The 16121-nt window shown below is 50.3% G+C and overlaps 2 protein-coding genes and 5 non-coding genes across 8 annotated transcripts; 1 reads left to right on the plus strand and 6 right to left on the minus strand.

Annotated features, from left to right (window-relative positions):
- Positions 1-409: 409 nt before the first annotated feature.
- Positions 410-1770, minus strand: UBC (ubiquitin C). Of its 2 annotated transcripts, none has more exons than XM_042828851.1 (2): positions 1558-1770; positions 410-1179 (listed from the first exon to the last, which is right to left on the minus strand). In XM_042828851.1, exon 2 carries the CDS (start codon positions 1171-1173, stop codon positions 484-486), a length of 690 nt encoding a protein of 229 aa, XP_042684785.1. In that variant the 5' UTR covers positions 1174-1179; positions 1558-1770; the 3' UTR covers positions 410-483. The 2 variants fall into 2 exon arrangements, with proteins under 2 accessions (XP_042684785.1, XP_042684784.1); XM_042828850.1 differs by having other exon boundaries at positions 1617-1711.
- Positions 1771-2302: 532 nt separating this feature from the next.
- On the minus strand, positions 2303-2374 carry TRNAA-UGC. The gene has a single exon. It is a non-coding gene; the product is annotated as a tRNA-Ala (tRNA).
- Positions 2375-2636: 262 nt separating this feature from the next.
- On the minus strand, positions 2637-2708 carry TRNAD-GUC. Its single transcript has one exon. It is a non-coding gene; the product is annotated as a tRNA-Asp (tRNA).
- Positions 2709-2888: 180 nt separating this feature from the next.
- Positions 2889-2961, minus strand: TRNAF-GAA. Its single transcript has one exon. It is a non-coding gene; the product is annotated as a tRNA-Phe (tRNA).
- A 292-nt stretch (positions 2962-3253) lies between these two features.
- TRNAD-GUC lies at positions 3254-3325 on the minus strand. Its single transcript has one exon. It is a non-coding gene; the product is annotated as a tRNA-Asp (tRNA).
- A 113-nt stretch (positions 3326-3438) lies between these two features.
- On the plus strand, positions 3439-3510 carry TRNAA-UGC. Its single transcript has one exon. It is a non-coding gene; the product is annotated as a tRNA-Ala (tRNA).
- A 513-nt stretch (positions 3511-4023) lies between these two features.
- DHX37 (DEAH-box helicase 37) lies at positions 4024-15959 on the minus strand. Its single transcript, XM_042828934.1, has 27 exons — positions 15851-15959; positions 15082-15251; positions 14835-14947; positions 14180-14483; positions 13608-13756; positions 13267-13359; positions 12799-12895; positions 12374-12487; positions 12055-12156; positions 11463-11577; positions 11256-11351; positions 10777-10853; positions 9905-10043; positions 9588-9664; positions 9039-9271; positions 8786-8897; positions 8141-8247; positions 7836-8024; positions 7492-7616; positions 7094-7210; positions 6827-6999; positions 6329-6443; positions 6057-6194; positions 5649-5743; positions 5181-5254; positions 4625-4722; positions 4024-4415 (listed from the first exon to the last, which is right to left on the minus strand). Exons 1-27 carry the CDS (start codon positions 15957-15959, stop codon positions 4333-4335), a joined length of 3414 nt encoding a protein of 1137 aa, XP_042684868.1. The 3' UTR covers positions 4024-4332.
- Between the last annotated feature and the right edge of the window lie 162 nt (positions 15960-16121).

Here is a 16121-nt window from a genome sequence, read left to right on the forward strand (position 1 = left end):
CATCACCCAGCAAACAGATCGCCAAAGCCAGCAGGGAAGCTCACTGGCTTTTGAAGGAACTTAGTATCTTTACAACGGTCTTTACTACATTGATGCAGTATTCAGCCTTCCACTGGGCAAAGCAGTATTACTGAACATTCCAACTCCAAAAGGATTTGCAATTCTGTGTTACATTACATGGTAGCAGCTGAAGAGCACTGCGACCAGCACTGAGCTCAGTAGCCCGCAGGGAGTTACAGGAACACTTACACAACCACAGAACCACCTGCGTCATTGGCCAGGCACGTGCAGGCCTTGCATAAGGCAGTTTTATAACACCTTTATTATCTGGAAATTAAGTAACCAGAATTTATTAGATTGCAATTAAGTAACTAAAATAGCTGCTTGAAGGATTTAAGAGACAGCAATCTTTGTGGATGCAAGAACTTTATTGGAATGAACATGTGCAGAGGAACTTTTTCTTGGAAGCAAGGAATCTCTACTTCAGTTACCACCCCTCAGGCGCAGCACCAGGTGCAGGGTGGATTCCTTCTGGATGTTGTAGTCAGACAGAGTGCGCCCATCTTCCAGCTGCTTGCCAGCAAAGATCAGCCTCTGCTGATCGGGGGGAATACCCTCCTTGTCCTGGATCTTGGCCTTCACATTCTCAATGGTGTCACTGTGTTCCACCTCCAAGGTGATGGTCTTGCCAGTCAGGGTCTTCACGAAGATCTGCATCCCTCCCCTCAGGCGCAGCACCAGGTGCAGGGTGGACTCCTTCTGGATGTTGTAGTCAGACAGAGTGCGCCCGTCTTCCAGCTGCTTGCCAGCAAAGATCAGCCTCTGCTGATCGGGGGGAATGCCCTCCTTGTCCTGGATCTTGGCCTTCACATTCTCAATGGTGTCACTGGGCTCAACCTCCAGAGTGATGGTCTTACCCGTCAAGGTCTTCACAAAGATCTGCATGCCTCCTCTCAGGCGCAGGACAAGATGGAGAGTGGACTCCTTCTGGATGTTGTAGTCAGACAGAGTGCGCCCATCTTCCAGCTGCTTGCCAGCAAAGATCAGCCTCTGCTGATCAGGGGGAATGCCCTCCTTGTCCTGGATCTTGGCCTTGACATTCTCGATGGTGTCACTGGGTTCCACCTCCAAGGTGATGGTTTTGCCAGTCAGGGTCTTCACGAAGATCTGCATGTTGGTCTGGAACGGAGGTCAGCACACGAGAAGAGGACGTCAGCAGCACCCATGCCGCCCTGTGACGTCACAGGAGGACCCGCCCACAACCCGAGGGGCGGGGCCACGCGCCTCCTCCCCTTCCCGATCAGGGCGCGCGCCCACCTCCTCCACCCTTGGAGCCGCTGCTGCGCCTGCGCGGCCGCCATTTTCCCGGCGGCTCCCTGTTCCTATGCCGTCTCCGGATCGCGCTGCGGCCCGCGAGCGGAAAACGAACAGTCGGCCCACACCCCGTCCACACGCTGCCGGCTCTGCCCGCCATCTTGGCCCGCCGCAGTTTCCCCCCCCCCCCCAGCGCTCTCCGGTCCAAGCAAGCAGCACACGCTCAGCCCCTCAGCTCCTCACACGCGCCCCGCCGCCTCTCCTCCCCGCCGAACCGCGGCTGATCTCAGCGGAACGCTCACCACGGCGCTCGCAAGCCAAACCCACGGCACACCACGGCCTGCCTGCTAAGTCTCCAACTACGCTACACGTTCGCTCCCGCCCCGCGCCGCTTAGATCACTCCGCCACGCACTACTTTCCCGCGGCCGTTGCCACCGCTGTGCGGTGCGGGAGGCAGAGAGCGCGGGGCGGGGCGCGGCGCGGAGGGAGCAGCGGCTGTCGCGGCGCGGTGATGCGGCTCTGAGGGCTGGGAGGGGATCGGTGCTCCGTGTGGTAAGCTTTGTGTGAAGTGAGAATGTGGTCCTGGGTCGTGGCTCTGCCAGCTGAGGAGAGATCTGCCACAAACATAGATAAGAAATAACGGTTGCTGTGAACAGAGAAGTTGTGCTGCGTTTGATGGAACGGAGAAGATGAGGCACCCGGTGGCTCAGCCGTGTGAGATCTGCACAGGCTCAGGTCTGTGCTGCACCAGCGCTGCTGGGCTCGGCACCTCCTGCCTTCCTACTTGCGGGCCGCCGAGCATTCGCAGAGCCGTGCTTTGCAACGAGAAAAACGAGAACGTGGTGTTGGAGCGGTGGGGAGAACCGAGGGGCAGAAGAGCCGTTCCGTCCCACAGGAAGCCGCGCCGAGAGCCTTGTAGCGCGGCAGCTGCTGCTGAGTGAACGCGATGACGAAACTCACGATGTGGACAAAAACGCAAGCCCGGGCTGGAGATGCCGGGGATTGAACCCGGGGCCTCATACATGCAAAGCATGCGCTCTACCGCTGAGCTACATCCCCCTGCCGCTATTTCCTACCCACCCCACCACAGCGCTCCCTCCTCCATTCGTCTGAGCGGGGGTCGACGCGCGCCGCGGAGCCAGGCGGGGAGCGGCGCTGCGCGGGTGCCGGCTGTCTCCTGGAGCACAGAAGCGTTCTGTGTGCGCGCGCGGCTGGCTGTGTGTGGTTTTTGTTTTTGTTCTTTTTTTCTCTTCGGAAGCCGGAAAAATTCGAGGGAGAAAAAGAGGAAAAACCTCAGGAAGAAATAAAAAAGAGCCACTGCCTCCCCGTCGGGGAATCGAACCCCGGTCTCCCGCGTGACAGGCGGGGATACTCACCACTATACTAACGAGGACGGCGCACAGTGGTCTCCCGAGCCTGTCCAGAGCTCGGCCCCACGCGGGTGCTGCGTGCTGCTGCCACTGAGAGCGCGCCGCGCCGCGGCCACTTGGACCGGGGGAACTGCGAGCTGCTCTGCTGCAAAACGACAGCTGCGGGGGAACTGGGCAACAAACGAAAGGACAAAACAAAGCCCTGCCGAAACCCGGGATCGAACCAGGGACCTTTAGATCTTCAGTCTAACGCTCTCCCAACTGAGCTATTTCGGCGGCGAGACGTGTGTTCTCGGGCTGCTGATACGACTCCGCCCAGCCCCGCTCGTCCCTGAGCTCGGTGCGGCTCGAGCACGTGCGAACGGCCGCTCGGGGCAGTTCGCGGCTCCGGGGTGGGCTGTCGCCTGGGCTCCTCCCCGTATCTCCCATCGCTCTGCTTTAAAGCCCCGGAAAACGGATAGGCCCTCGGCACCCCGCGGTAACTGCCCCCCGCCACGGCCCTGAGCGCCGTCGCTGTGCCGGGGCGTCCAGAAGAAAAAGCTGCGCCGGCGGTCAAAATATTAGTTACCTCCCCGTCGGGGAATCGAACCCCGGTCTCCCGCGTGACAGGCGGGGATACTCACCACTATACTAACGAGGACAGGCATATGAAGCTCTTCCTCTCTGCTCCTGCTACAGGGTTGCGGCTCAGCTGGTGGCGCGCGACGGCTGTTGAAGGATGTCTGCGTTCTGCGGGCAGCGTATATACAGCAAGGGGATGTAGCTCAGTGGTAGAGCGCATGCTTTGCATGTATGAGGCCCCGGGTTCAATCCCCGGCATCTCCACGTTTTTCCGTCTTCGTTTTTCTTCTCCGCTTTTACACCTTCCACACCCCTTCCTCGATTCAGAGGCAGAAGCGCTCTGCAAAGCCGGCTACCTTGCTTTCACTCGCCAAGACTCCCTATATATAAATATCTCACCTTTGCTGTTTGTGAATCAGCACCACGCTTAGTTTTTTTCCCCCCTCCCAAACAGGCTGCAAAGTGCATTTACAACCCCTGCTGTTGGAGTTAGTGCTGAGCACCATGGCTCTACAACACCAAAGCTTATGAAACAAAAAACCTCTAGTTCTTAGTGTGCTGTAACTCACATAACCCACACATTTTCTCACTTCAGTTCTTCCCCACACAGTTCTATAGGGCGAAAGGCAGCGAGTGGGCAGCACTATGAGGCTGCAGCCAGCCCAGCATGAGGGGAAGGCTCAGTCCTTGGAACCTGCAGAACCATGTGAGGAAGGGCCTGCGAAGGTCTAACATTCCTTACAACACACTGTGTAGAAAACATTTCTCCCATCCAAATCAAGAATTACATATATTTATTGTAGTCCCTATGACTAATATAGTCCAAAGAAAAACTTCAGCAAAACATAACTGGTAAAATACAGTGGATAAAATTATCCAAATATTAACATTATAAAGCACCCACCAAACAGCTGGTGGGGCTTCTGAGAGCATAGCAGGCTGAAAACCGGAGCCAAGAGCCAGCTAAGAGCCACAGAAAGGCACTGCTAGCGGCCAGGCACTCCTTCTGATCATCAGATCTTCATGGAAACCGATGCTCCAAAAACACTTTGGAGAAAAGGAGCGTCCCAAGAACAGAGCTGGGTGTCACAGTGCTACTGGCGGCCACTGCTTGGCTATGTCCTCGTGCATAACCTCTGGGATCCACTGGCAATAGGCCGCGAGCAGATCTGGAATAGAAAGAGAGCAGCAGTGAGATGGCCTAATACTGATCAACATCCATTTGGCTCCTTCACAAGAATCAAAACTCACAGCATGACGGATTCTATTCAAAAAATAAAAATTTGGAATATATCAAGTGAAACAGCCCACCTTACATGTACCTCAGAAATGACAAAGTCCTCTGATAGGACTAATATTTAAGTAGTAGGTCACTTACACTTGGGGTTTTTCTTCCATGCAGCCAGCAAAGCATCACGATTATCACAATTTTCAGCAACCAGAGCCTGCAGGAGGAATTCTGTCCTGGGCTGAAGCCTATGTGAGTCCAAGACAAAACGGCACCATAAAGCAATGAAGCAATGACCATCAGCTCAGTATAGCAGAGGTACAGCGTTCAGCTCACCTTTCTGAATTCATGCCCGTTATCAGTGAGGGCTAAATACAGATGTAAACACAAGGCCTCTGGATATAGAGACATTTCCTTAGCTCAAGAAAGCCCTCATGCACTTGTACAGAGCCACCCACAGAGGTCAGTGTGATCAGTGCATTGTGTGCTTCCACCCAGCCCATACAATACTGCAAGACAGTTTTTCTTGATTAAAAAAAAAAAACAAAAAAAAACAAAAAAAAACACCCAAAATTACAATTTTCACCTCTCTGCAAGGAATCCTCAGCTCACTGCCTCATACACCCTTCCCAGAGTTTAATTTTTTGTTATTATTTTTCTGAGAAAGTTAAAAGCATTCAGTGGAGAAAAGCTTTTCATAACTTACTTGGACCACGTTTTCAGCATTATGAGAGGACTGGAGAGCAGACACTGGCTGTAAGAACCCAATTTCTCAATGACCTGTGAGATACGTTGCAGTAAGCACACAACAAACAAGGTAAATTGTTCTGTGGAAGCAATCATCAAAGAACCTGAATTGCTGTAGGTTTCAGCCCCATATCCTGTATAACCAGCTCTCCCTTGCAGATCTCCCCAACCTTGACCTGACTGCCCTGCCTGATGACTCGTCTCTCAGAATGGAAACACAAGAACTACAGCCTTTTTCCTCTGAGAAAACAGGACTTAAATTTGGGTCTCTTTCACCCACCAGCTAATTCTCATGCCATTCTGTATTTTCGAGCTCTATCCTCACCAAGTTTAGCACGTTCCAGCAGCCACTGGCAAGCCTCATCTTCAGAAACTGGGCTAAAACACTGCTAATGTCCAAGAAGTGTTGCAACCTGACCACACATACCTTTCCTTCAAGCAGGAACCTGGCAAAGTACTTATAGCGGTCGATACCTTCTGGATAGTCAACCTCGACAGCAGGGAGCTGCCAGCTAACTCGATCTGGAAAGAGATCACAAAGTCTCCTCAACACTTGATGAATATAAATGCCCACATGGACCACCAACCCTGGCAGCCTCTCTCTTTAACAAAAGTTAGTGATGGCCATAAAACTGCCATGCCAATGGGAAGACATTAACATTTAAACACTTTAAATCCTGGGAATCTGCTCACATCGCTGTCAAGCCCTTTGAAGAGTCCAAACTGAGCTCTACCCTTTGATACTGTGGACAGCATCATTAAAAGACATTACAGTAACTGACTACAGAGCAGCTCTCAGGCAAAATGACTGAGAGAGACATTGTAAGAAGCTTACAAAAGACACTTGGCCTGTGACATCGAATTCTGCCTGTTTCAGGACAGTACGATGGAGGAGGATTTTCCAGAGGTTTCCCAAAGTGGCAGTATGGTGGCAACAGAGCAGGAATCCACTCGGGTTCAACTGCAGACACACCTGAGAAAGGGAAAACACACCTGAAGGAAGCGTTGCTGCCAAGAGCTGCCACTCAGTAGCAGTCCTAGGAGGGAAGCTTTCTGCTCTGCACTCCTAATCAAGTCTGCAGAATGGATCATCACACACAGTCTCACCTTTCATGTACAGTTTTGTAGTCTCAACAATTTCTTGATACACCACAAATTCTGGGAGCTGCTTGAAAAGGACTGAGCTTGGATGGATAAACACTGGGTCGTCCAGAAGAGCGGTCTGTAAGAAAGCACAGAGGATTGAAGCAGAGTAGGAACAGTTACTGGCAACCTCATTTCTTGATTGCATCAAATTTCACTCTCTCTCAGATACACATTTATATCGTCTTCTTAAGCGATGGAGGCATTTAATAACACTTTTCTTTTCTGCTCTGTTTTCTCTGGGGACATTAAGCACTCTGTGAGATGGACTAATGGCCCTTTTACTCTTTTACAGCAATTCCTGCACAAGGACTTGGAAATTGCAACACTGGAAACTTCAGTGGCAAGAAGCTGGAGAAAGCCAACACACACAATCCTATGGCAGAAGCCCAGGCTTTGCAGAGTGCCCCTCTGCCCTACAGACACAAGCGAAGAGGAACTCAGGTAAGCCGAGCTGTTTACCTTGTAGGCATTCTTCCACTTATCGTCCAGGAGTTCCTCAGCCTGAACCCTCCGAGCAAGGTGGTCCCCCAGCCCTGCCAATACGATCTGTCGCAAGTAAGTCGCTTGTGCTTCTGTTGGGGGCTTCATCTTCGGGTCAACGTAGAGGCCAGCATCAGTGCAGACTGAGTTCACTGCAGGGGGAAAAGAAAAAAGAGAAGGTGAGTTAAGATTCAGCTGACTGGTTTGCTCCCAAAAAGATGACAGTTCCCCCTAGAATCCAATTACCTGCTGTTGTCAGCTGCCCTCTCAATCGCCTGATTTCCAGCATGGCTTTGTAGCGGAGCCCGTTCTCTTCACAGAATTTAGGAGTACACCCAGAGTACTCACAGGCCCCCACTGCTCCTGGAAGCGAATAGTCAAGCAGAGAAAACAACTTCACAAATGAGTTCTAATTAAACCAACTGTGGCACAGTGCTGTCCCAGTCAGCATGAGCATAGTGCAGTTCCCACTCAGCCAGGGCCATTTGTCAGCCCATGATGCCTCGACGCTGCCTTGATCAGCCCAGGAATTACACCTCTACACTCAGTCCTACAGCAGGATGGATTTCTATAAAGCTGAGGTCAGGGTGATGGGGAGAGGAGAATGGAAGTTATCAGCATAGGGAAAGTTCTGTGTGCAATACCTAACATCACCATGAGGTCTCCAAGCTTCTGCAATTCCCCTTGCCCAGCCCAGATCCTCTGCATCTGTACAAGCCTTCCTTTCTTCCCCTTCAGCTTCACTGTCTCTTCCTCACTTGCTGCTGGCCTAAAAGAAACACAGAACGGCATGAATCAGATTGTGCTCAAGAGAGGCATCAACATCCCTACTGGGCTGGATGGAGCCCCAGGCAGCCTGATCTAGTGGGAGTTTTTCCTGCCCATGGCAGGGCATTGGAATTGGATGGGCTTTAAGGTCCTTTCCAAACCAAGCTGTCCTACGATGCTATGGTTCCATATAAACTGGGAATTGGGCTCCTTCACTTACCTGTCAAACTCTTCAAAAAGCTCCCGAACAGTCATGGCAGACACAATGGTAATGGTGTAAGGCAGGCAGTCATGCTGCCTGCTTAGTGCCAGCATCTTTGCATAGCGGGGGGCAACAGGAAAAGTGGCCATTACTCTGCCCAGGGGACTAATAGGGCAGCTCAGCTTTGCTGCCTGCTGCTCCTTCAGCCTATGGGGAGAGAAGTCATGCAATGAAGAAACATCCGCATTCATGAAAACCCGTGTTTCTGCCCTTGTGGGTGCTTTATCCCCACAAGGAAATATGTTGAGGACCACAGCCATTACCTTCCTGTCATAGGAGGCTCCTTCAGGGCACCCAGGGCTATCAGTAACTCCTCAGCTGCTGCAAGTGCTTCTGTTGGAGGTGGTGTTGGGAATGGAAAGTTGATTACCTACAGGTAGCAAATAAAATGCCTCTCAGTACATGACCAACATGGCAGTCTGGATCAGTAAGAAGCCCTGGAAGGGAGTGAAAACCTCACCTTCCATTACAAAGACCAAAGAAAAACATTTAGAATGTGTGCCAGAAGCAAGAGGAAAGGACATATAATAGGAGGAAATGCTTAGAACAAAACCATTAGGAAATGTGAAAACAAGCATGACCCTCAGCTGGCACTGACTGCAGGCACCGCCTAGAGCAGGCTGCTTAATGTCCAACTCTAAGCACTGTGCTTTCTGAAAGCACACATATAGCTCCAAACACAATCCTTATTTTGACAGGGCACTTTTCAGCAGTGAAATGATGCAAAAGCTCTTATGACCAGAACAGATCTGGTAAGGTCTGCTGAATTCGTAACAGCATCCGCATTTCACAGAATGGAAACCAAATCCCAGGACCCTCATTTCTAACGTGGATTTCTGTTCGTTTCTGGCTCCAAAGGGCAACTACTTTAATGAGCTCCATAGCACAGAGCCAGTCTGACACCTCACCTTTTCTATATTGAGTGCCTTCATTTGCAGGATCAAGTCTTCCACTGGTCGCTTTGCAATTTCTGGTGCAGAAAATTTCTCAAAGTCCATGAAGACAGCTGAAGAATACAACCTAGTGGACCAGAAATGCTGCTTGGAAACTTGCAAGAAATCTTAACTCATGAAACGTGTGCGAAAAAATGGCAAGGGATTTAAAATCAAAAGGCAGTTGAGGGTAACATTTACATAGCCCTCTTCCCAGCAGCTCGCTGACCTGTAGCAGTGCCCCGGCTCAGTCCGGCCTGCACGACCTGCCCGCTGGTTAGCTGATGCTTGAGATATCCAGGTGACTCTGAAGGATGAAACCCCAGTGATTTTGTCATAGAAACGCTTCTTCACCTTTCCACAGTCAACCACGTATTTGATGCCTGGGATGGTGAGCGACGTCTCTGCCACGTTGGTGGCTACAACACAGAGTCTCGTGCCAGGAGGAGGAGGCCTGAACACCTACAACAAACAGACGGGCGTGTGAAATGCATTGCCAACAAAATCCTTGATGCATCCCATAGCTGTGAGTAATTTTGACATGCTACAGACTATTGCTTTTCACCTCTCCCAGCCCACTGGACCAGGACACCAGGGAGAGCACAGGCCAAGCAATGCCTGCTCCAAACCCAGCCTATCCTGTCCATTGAGCCATTCCAGTCTGCCCGCTGGTGGTGGTCCAAGATGGACCTTTTAGCTCACAAAACACAACAGACTTAAGACAGCAATGCCACCTATCAGTAAGGGTCATTTGTTTTTGTGACAGTGAATCCTTTACCTTTGCTTGTTTATCTGGTGCTAGCAAAGAGTAGAGAGGGAGCACATAAAGAGGAAGGGATGAATCTGATTTCTCTTCTGTGAAGAAACAAAGCAATAATCTTTAATACATAGTAAGTCAGCTTCTAGGCTTATCCCCAGTGATGTCTTCAGGAACATAATTCATTAAAAAGTAGCAACAAATTATTTGGCATAAATCTCAACCAGAAAAACTTCACTCTTCCATTATGCAGACCCAATGTGCTGTCACACCAGCTTAGCAAGGGACAGCTATTTTATGTCACACGTTTCACAGCTAACTGTAGGTGAATGCCAAACCTTCTTCTGAGTCTCCATCTCCTAAGTCGAGGTCAACATCAGATCCTGCAATATCATCATCAGTGTCAGCATCTCTGTCTTCATCTCCTTCATCCACCGGTACAACAGCGTAACTGTCCAGATTGATTTGGGGAAGTGTCTGAGGAAGATGGGGAAGAAGACAATGAAGTGTAAGTGGGAACGCAGACAGCATTTCATACAGCTCTGAAAGCAAAGCTGAGCATTTATTCCAAGCACTTGTTGACAGAGATTCGACAAAGATTGGGAAATTTTGCCAGTATTTCAAGGCTAAGATTCAGCATTTCTTAACTGTGAGAGTCAGGGGACAGCCCAAGTCACAATTTCAAACAGCATTCTGTGCTGAGCCATGTTTCTTCACAGGGAGGATTAGCAAAGGGTAATTAACACTTCTTCACACCACTCCAGCTACCAGGACCCCAGACCAGCAGACAGTGCATCTGCAGCATCAAGATCTCCTCCCAGCACAGCGCATGTGGGAGCTGGGCAGAAGCCAAATGCTACCATCCATCACAGACACACCAGACTCAATTCTGGGTAACAAGTAGCCAGAGCAGAGGCAGCCCTGGAGACAGCAAGTCTGCAACTCCTTCCATTAAGGTTTTAAGGTCAGTACTTAGCTGAAATCTGTCTCCTACCCACAGTATCCAGGGACACATTTTAGCACTCTGCTGCTTGTAAGGCAGTACTCAGGAGTGCAAGCAGTTCTACTGTATTTCTGCAGGGACACATGCAGGCCACAAGGCTTCATGCGAGCCTAAACCAGCCTGGTGAGAAACACCAGCACGCAGTAGTGCTCTCCTGCAGGGAGGGCCCTGCTCTGTCTCTGGGAGGAATCCCAGCCATCACAGTACCGTAGCTTTCTTCCGCCTTCTTGATTTCTTAAATTTTCGCATTTCTTCCACTGATTCTTTTCTGTCATCATCATCTCCTACAAAAACAGCCATCAAATCACCATTAGCTGTGCACGCTTTCATCTCAGAAAAAGGAGTGTACAGTCTGCCCCACTCCCATCTCCTGCAGGATTCCAAAGGCACTGCTGAAGGCAGAGGGGACAGGGAGCCATACTGAGGACCAACAGCAGCACACAGCAAGCATGTGCCATGAGCTTGAGAAGACAACTAGCTGAGCTATGGCAGGATTGCGCTTTCTAAAGCCATCCTGGGAAATTCCACTATCCTAGACCCTACCCCCAACCCTTGTCTTGAGAAATTTTAAAATAAAAATTCTTATTTTAGGTACAAAGGAAGCTCATTTCTCAGAGAGGGGAATTTAATTCAATTCCAAGTTTAACTCCATTAATTTAAGCCCAAGTCTTATTCAATAGCATTACCTGCAGTGCTGTTTTTTTGGAAGGGAAAGGCTTTCCTCAGCCTCCTACAGAGAGAGTGAACTTCTGCCTGGCCTGTCAAGAACACCAAAATCCCACCTGCAAGAGACGAGATCATTCTAAATGCCATGCACCACTGCTTAAGCTACCAAAAAAAAGCTCAAAAAATTCTACAGGTACATTAAGTGTGAAGAATTTGAGTGCCCTTACCTGAGGGTAACATCCGATGGATTTTACACACCTTTCGGAAGCATTCCCCACTGTAGTCATCCAGGGGAGTTTTCTTGTTAAAATGAACAGTGACAGGGAATTGCCTCGCATCCACCTAGAGAGGAAATCCAACAGCAAACAAGCCAGGTTTGTAATGCCAGCACAGTCACTGCAGCCCTCGTGGCAGAACTAGATATGCATATCCTGAAGTCTGAGCAGCTTTTGGTTTGGTAAACTACAAACCATAGCACCCATGTAAGTGATCTGTGTTGGCTATGCTGAACACCATGAAACCAAGAGGGAAACTCAACTATTTTCTCTTGGATTGAGGCTTCCTAACCATAACTTCCAGTCTTCCAAAGTAATCCAATTCTACCAGGGCAAATTCTCTGATAGAAGTGGAGAGAAAGCCACTGAGTCCCAAATGACAGAACAGTATAACCAGAACAAACCCATACTTTAAACTGACATCCAAAAGATTCAGGCACGAAATGGACAGTTTAGAGCATCTCATGTCTTATTTCATAAGGGAAACCCCCGCTGTATTTTCAGCTGCTCCACCTGGCACAGATCCCAGCGAGAAGAACCGTACCTGTAGAACAGGAGGTGTGACAGCAAACAGCCTGGTGTTGTCAGTGAAATCCTCCACGCGGAGGGTGGCTGACATGATGATCAGCTTCAGCGGCAGCCCTTTCTGCAGGGACACACAGCTGTCAGCCTTTGCCTGCAAGCACGTGGCACTTAGGCTATACAGCACACAGCGCAAGAACTACTGGCATTGGGCACGAGTGTTTTCTAATAAGCCAGAAATTTTAATTACTTTAATTACACAGCACTGCAATCAGATGCTGTGTGAAAAGCTATCTACTGGCACCCCTTCCTCATGCGCCTTCTGCCCCGCAGCTTCTCACCTTCTCCCGAAGAGGCACGATGCGGGACAAGAGCCCTATCAGGATATCCGTGTACATACTTCTCTCGTGGGCTTCATCGATGATGATCACTTTGTACTTTAACAGCAGAAAATCCTGAGAAGAAAAATCGATTGCACCGCATGAAGCCTCATCTGAGTCGCAGGCATTTCCCCTCGTTGCCACACTCAGACGCAGTCCTGCGCAGGCAGTGTAGCACAGACCCAAACTCTCAAGGCCATGCAAAGCAGCCTAGTTCCCAAGACTCCTGCTCTCATTTTACATAGCAAGAGAACCCCAACTGAGAGACTTCTCAGTGCTGAAAGGGATTTTGGTTGGAAGGCTGGCAACAAACCCACACAACTTGGCTGGCACCTCCTCTGGCTGAAAATCCCTTTCTTCTCCCAGCAGCAAGGGCAGTACCTCACCTTCTGCACTTCTTTCAGCAGCACACCGTCTGTCATGAACTTGATTTGTGTCTCATCTGTGACATTTCCTTCATATCGTATTTGATACGAAACCACTCTGTGAGGGAATAGAGGAGAGCCAGAAGGCATGGAGGGAAGCAGGAAGTTAGCGTGCAGATCAGGAAGCAGCCTTCAGCCTAACTAAATGAGGACTCGATGCCAACATATGAAAAGATGCACCCCAACAGCCCACCAGGGCCTCACACACAACAGACACCAGAACCTGGGAAATGCAGCAATTCCACCCCATGCATCTGCATGTGCTTCTCCAGATACCACCAGTCTGTAAGTGGCAGTCTGTAAGTAACCTGCCACAGATTCTCACCAGAGGCAGAACAGCAACACACACATTTCTGCTTCAATCTATCACATGTGCAGTGCATCTCAGTGTAGCCTTCCCAGCAAGGTCCCAGCAGGTTTTCTTCTCACCTGTGGGACAAATTCATCTCCTTAGCGACGCGCTGAGACATGGACACTGCAGCCACACGCCGGGGCTCCGTGATCCCAATGATGCCATCTGAACTAAAGGGACAAAGAACAACAGGGGGGGTTGTTTAAAGGTTTCAAAAGATTACTTATGTGCAAAGGGTTTTGCAAGTCACAGCTGTACTCCCTTCCGGTTTTTAAAAGCTCCTTCAGCGTGGCCACTGCAAATCAAAGAGTGAGCTCTCAGTTCAGCCATTTCAGAATGCAGGAGACAAATCAGAAGTGACCGAGCTCAGCCTCAACTTTTGTAGCTACATTTGCTGCATACAAAAGACAACTCCTACCTGGTATAACCAGCTTCATAGAGAAACTGGGGGACCTGCGTGGTTTTACCACTGCCCGTCTCTCCGCATATGACGACAATGGGGTTCTCATTAATGGCTTCCATGATGACTTGCTCTTCAGCCAGAATGGGCAGCTTTAGTCTTGCTTCCTAAAATAAAACACATGGTTTACACACATCATTTAGTCCTCCCAAGGATTGAAAAGTGTTTCCTATCTCAGATGACAAAATCCCCAAACAGGAATTCTGCAAGGTTTGAGGCTCAAAAAGCTTCAAACCAGTGAATGCCTAGAACCACTGCCATGCCTAGAACTAGACTCACCCAAACAGCTTCTCAGAAAGCAGCCACAAGTTTCTGCACTTTAATTTGTGAAACTACAGAATCTCCTGAGCTTATCAATACTGCATTTCCAACAGAGCCCTTCCAGAACCCTGCTGCGTCCGTTCAAAGACACACAGAACTCTTCCCAGTTCTGGAGAACATCCTACTCACATCAAATGGAACAGAATGGTAGTGTCTGCAGTGAACTGCAAGATTCATTCCTAAGCCTCTAGGTAACTGCTCAGCCTCACCTGAATCTCAGGAGATCTGTCCACTGGAACAAAAACCGCAGGCTTGCACGACGGTTTGCTGGACACAGCAGGAGCAGCCTGCTGGCTCGCCATGGGCTTCTTCGTGTCCTCCTCTGGCTTCCCAGCACAATTCACATTACTGGCTGAAGGCTTTTCAATTTCTTGTTTCTCTTCTTTCTTCTCCTCAGAGCAATCGGATCCACCCTCAGGCTCTGATTCTGAATCTGAGCTGTGTCTTCTCTTATTTGCACCGCTGATGCTCCTGATCTTCTCAGGTACAGCAGTGCCTGGCTCCTGCAATACCCTAAAACAACACACCACCACGTGAACTACAGCGACAGGATGAGAGGTGATGGCCTTAAGTAGCACCAGGGGAGATTCATACTGACACTAGGAAAAAAACAGGCTGCCCAGAGAGGTGATGGGGTCACTGGCCCTAAAGGCGTTCAAGAACTGTGGAATTCACACACCTTCTACAGCAAACATTGTACCACTGAGTCACTGGGTGAGCCCAAACCCGGAGACAGAACTCCTGCACAGTGGGCAACATGCAGCACTAAGACAGGTTCCCCAGGCAGAGCGAGAAAAGAAAGATGCAAAGGTTGCCACAACCACAGCAGTAAGTCAGAAAGGTTTTCTCCCTGCACTACTTTACCTTTTGGGCTGATACATGCGTCCCCCGATGCCAAGCTTAGAAGTGGTGTACAGAAGCTTCATTTCTGCCTGGGAAGCCTGCACCTCGCTCAGCTTGCTCAGCAGCTCAGCGCGCTGTGTGGGAAAACCAACTGCAGTCAGTACTGATAGTCAGCGGGAAGTAATTTCACTTAAAGATTGGCTCCCAAGTTAACTACCATTTGAAGAGGGGGGACCACTGCCAGAATTACTCACAAGCAGCACTGTACCTGTTTTTTCTTTTCCTTCTGTTCTAAAACTCTCTGCAAGTTTTTCTTCTGTTTCCTGCTGAGAGGTTTCTTCTGCTGTTGCACAACACTCGGTGCTTTCTTTTTCTTCTCTTTCTTTGCTGGCAGGACCAGGGCATTGCTCCCATCAATTCCCTTCAGTGGTGCCCCATCTGCAAGCATTCATGTGTTACTCAGCAGAACCCAGAGGGCCGGTGTCAGCATACTGCTCAGTGGCCAAATCACACACTGTACTGGATACAGCCACTCCAGGCAAACACAACCCTCCCTGCCAGCCAGAACCAATCCCTCTTGTCAGTAGGAAGAAAAACCCCATGGCATGGGGGGCGGAATGCTGCAATGCTTGCTGTGGCTGCTCAGCTCATCCCCTAGGCTTATGGCACAGCACTGACGGCACCTTTCCTCCTTTTTTTGCAACCTCACAGCCAAAGGATGTAGAGCAGCTCAGGGCCACATGTGACATCACAGTCTCTACCAGAGACAAGCGACTTCTAGTAGAGAAGTCTGCATTAGTAATGCTTTGATAATAATTGCATGAGAAAAGTGATTTAAAAACCCACAAACAATGGCTTTGATAGTACAAGCGTTAAGCACAGAGGTAGTTTAATAACTGGATTGCCTTCGTAAAGAACAGTCTAAGCGATGCAGAGCCATTACCACCCATCCTACACGACCTTTCCAGACCACGTAACGGCCCAACAGCAGCGCGGTGACACCGCAGCCACCCCGAGCTGCACTGCGCCCCGCGCACCTCCCAGCTCCAGCTGCAGCTCCGCCGGTTCGGCCCCAGCCGCAGGGAGCTGCTCGGCCCCGCATCCCGCCCGCGCCCTCCAGTTGTGCCGCCGCCGCGCGCGGCCCATATCGGAACCGGCCCGGCCCACGTGCAGCGCCAGGCAGCCCCACTTCCGGGCACCGCGGTCTCGCGAGGAAGGGCGACGCATACGCGCAGGCGCAGCACAGGAAAGGGGCGTGGCTTGTTGGTTAGGGGGCGGGGCCCGTCAGGCGGGGGGCGGTGCCGCAGC

This window comes from Centrocercus urophasianus, unplaced genomic scaffold, assembly GCF_019232065.1.
Source record: "Centrocercus urophasianus isolate 14NV4802_14NV808 unplaced genomic scaffold, USGS_Curo_1.0 seq_30, whole genome shotgun sequence".
In the NCBI taxonomy this organism is placed as follows: Eukaryota; Metazoa; Chordata; class Aves; order Galliformes; family Phasianidae; genus Centrocercus; species Centrocercus urophasianus.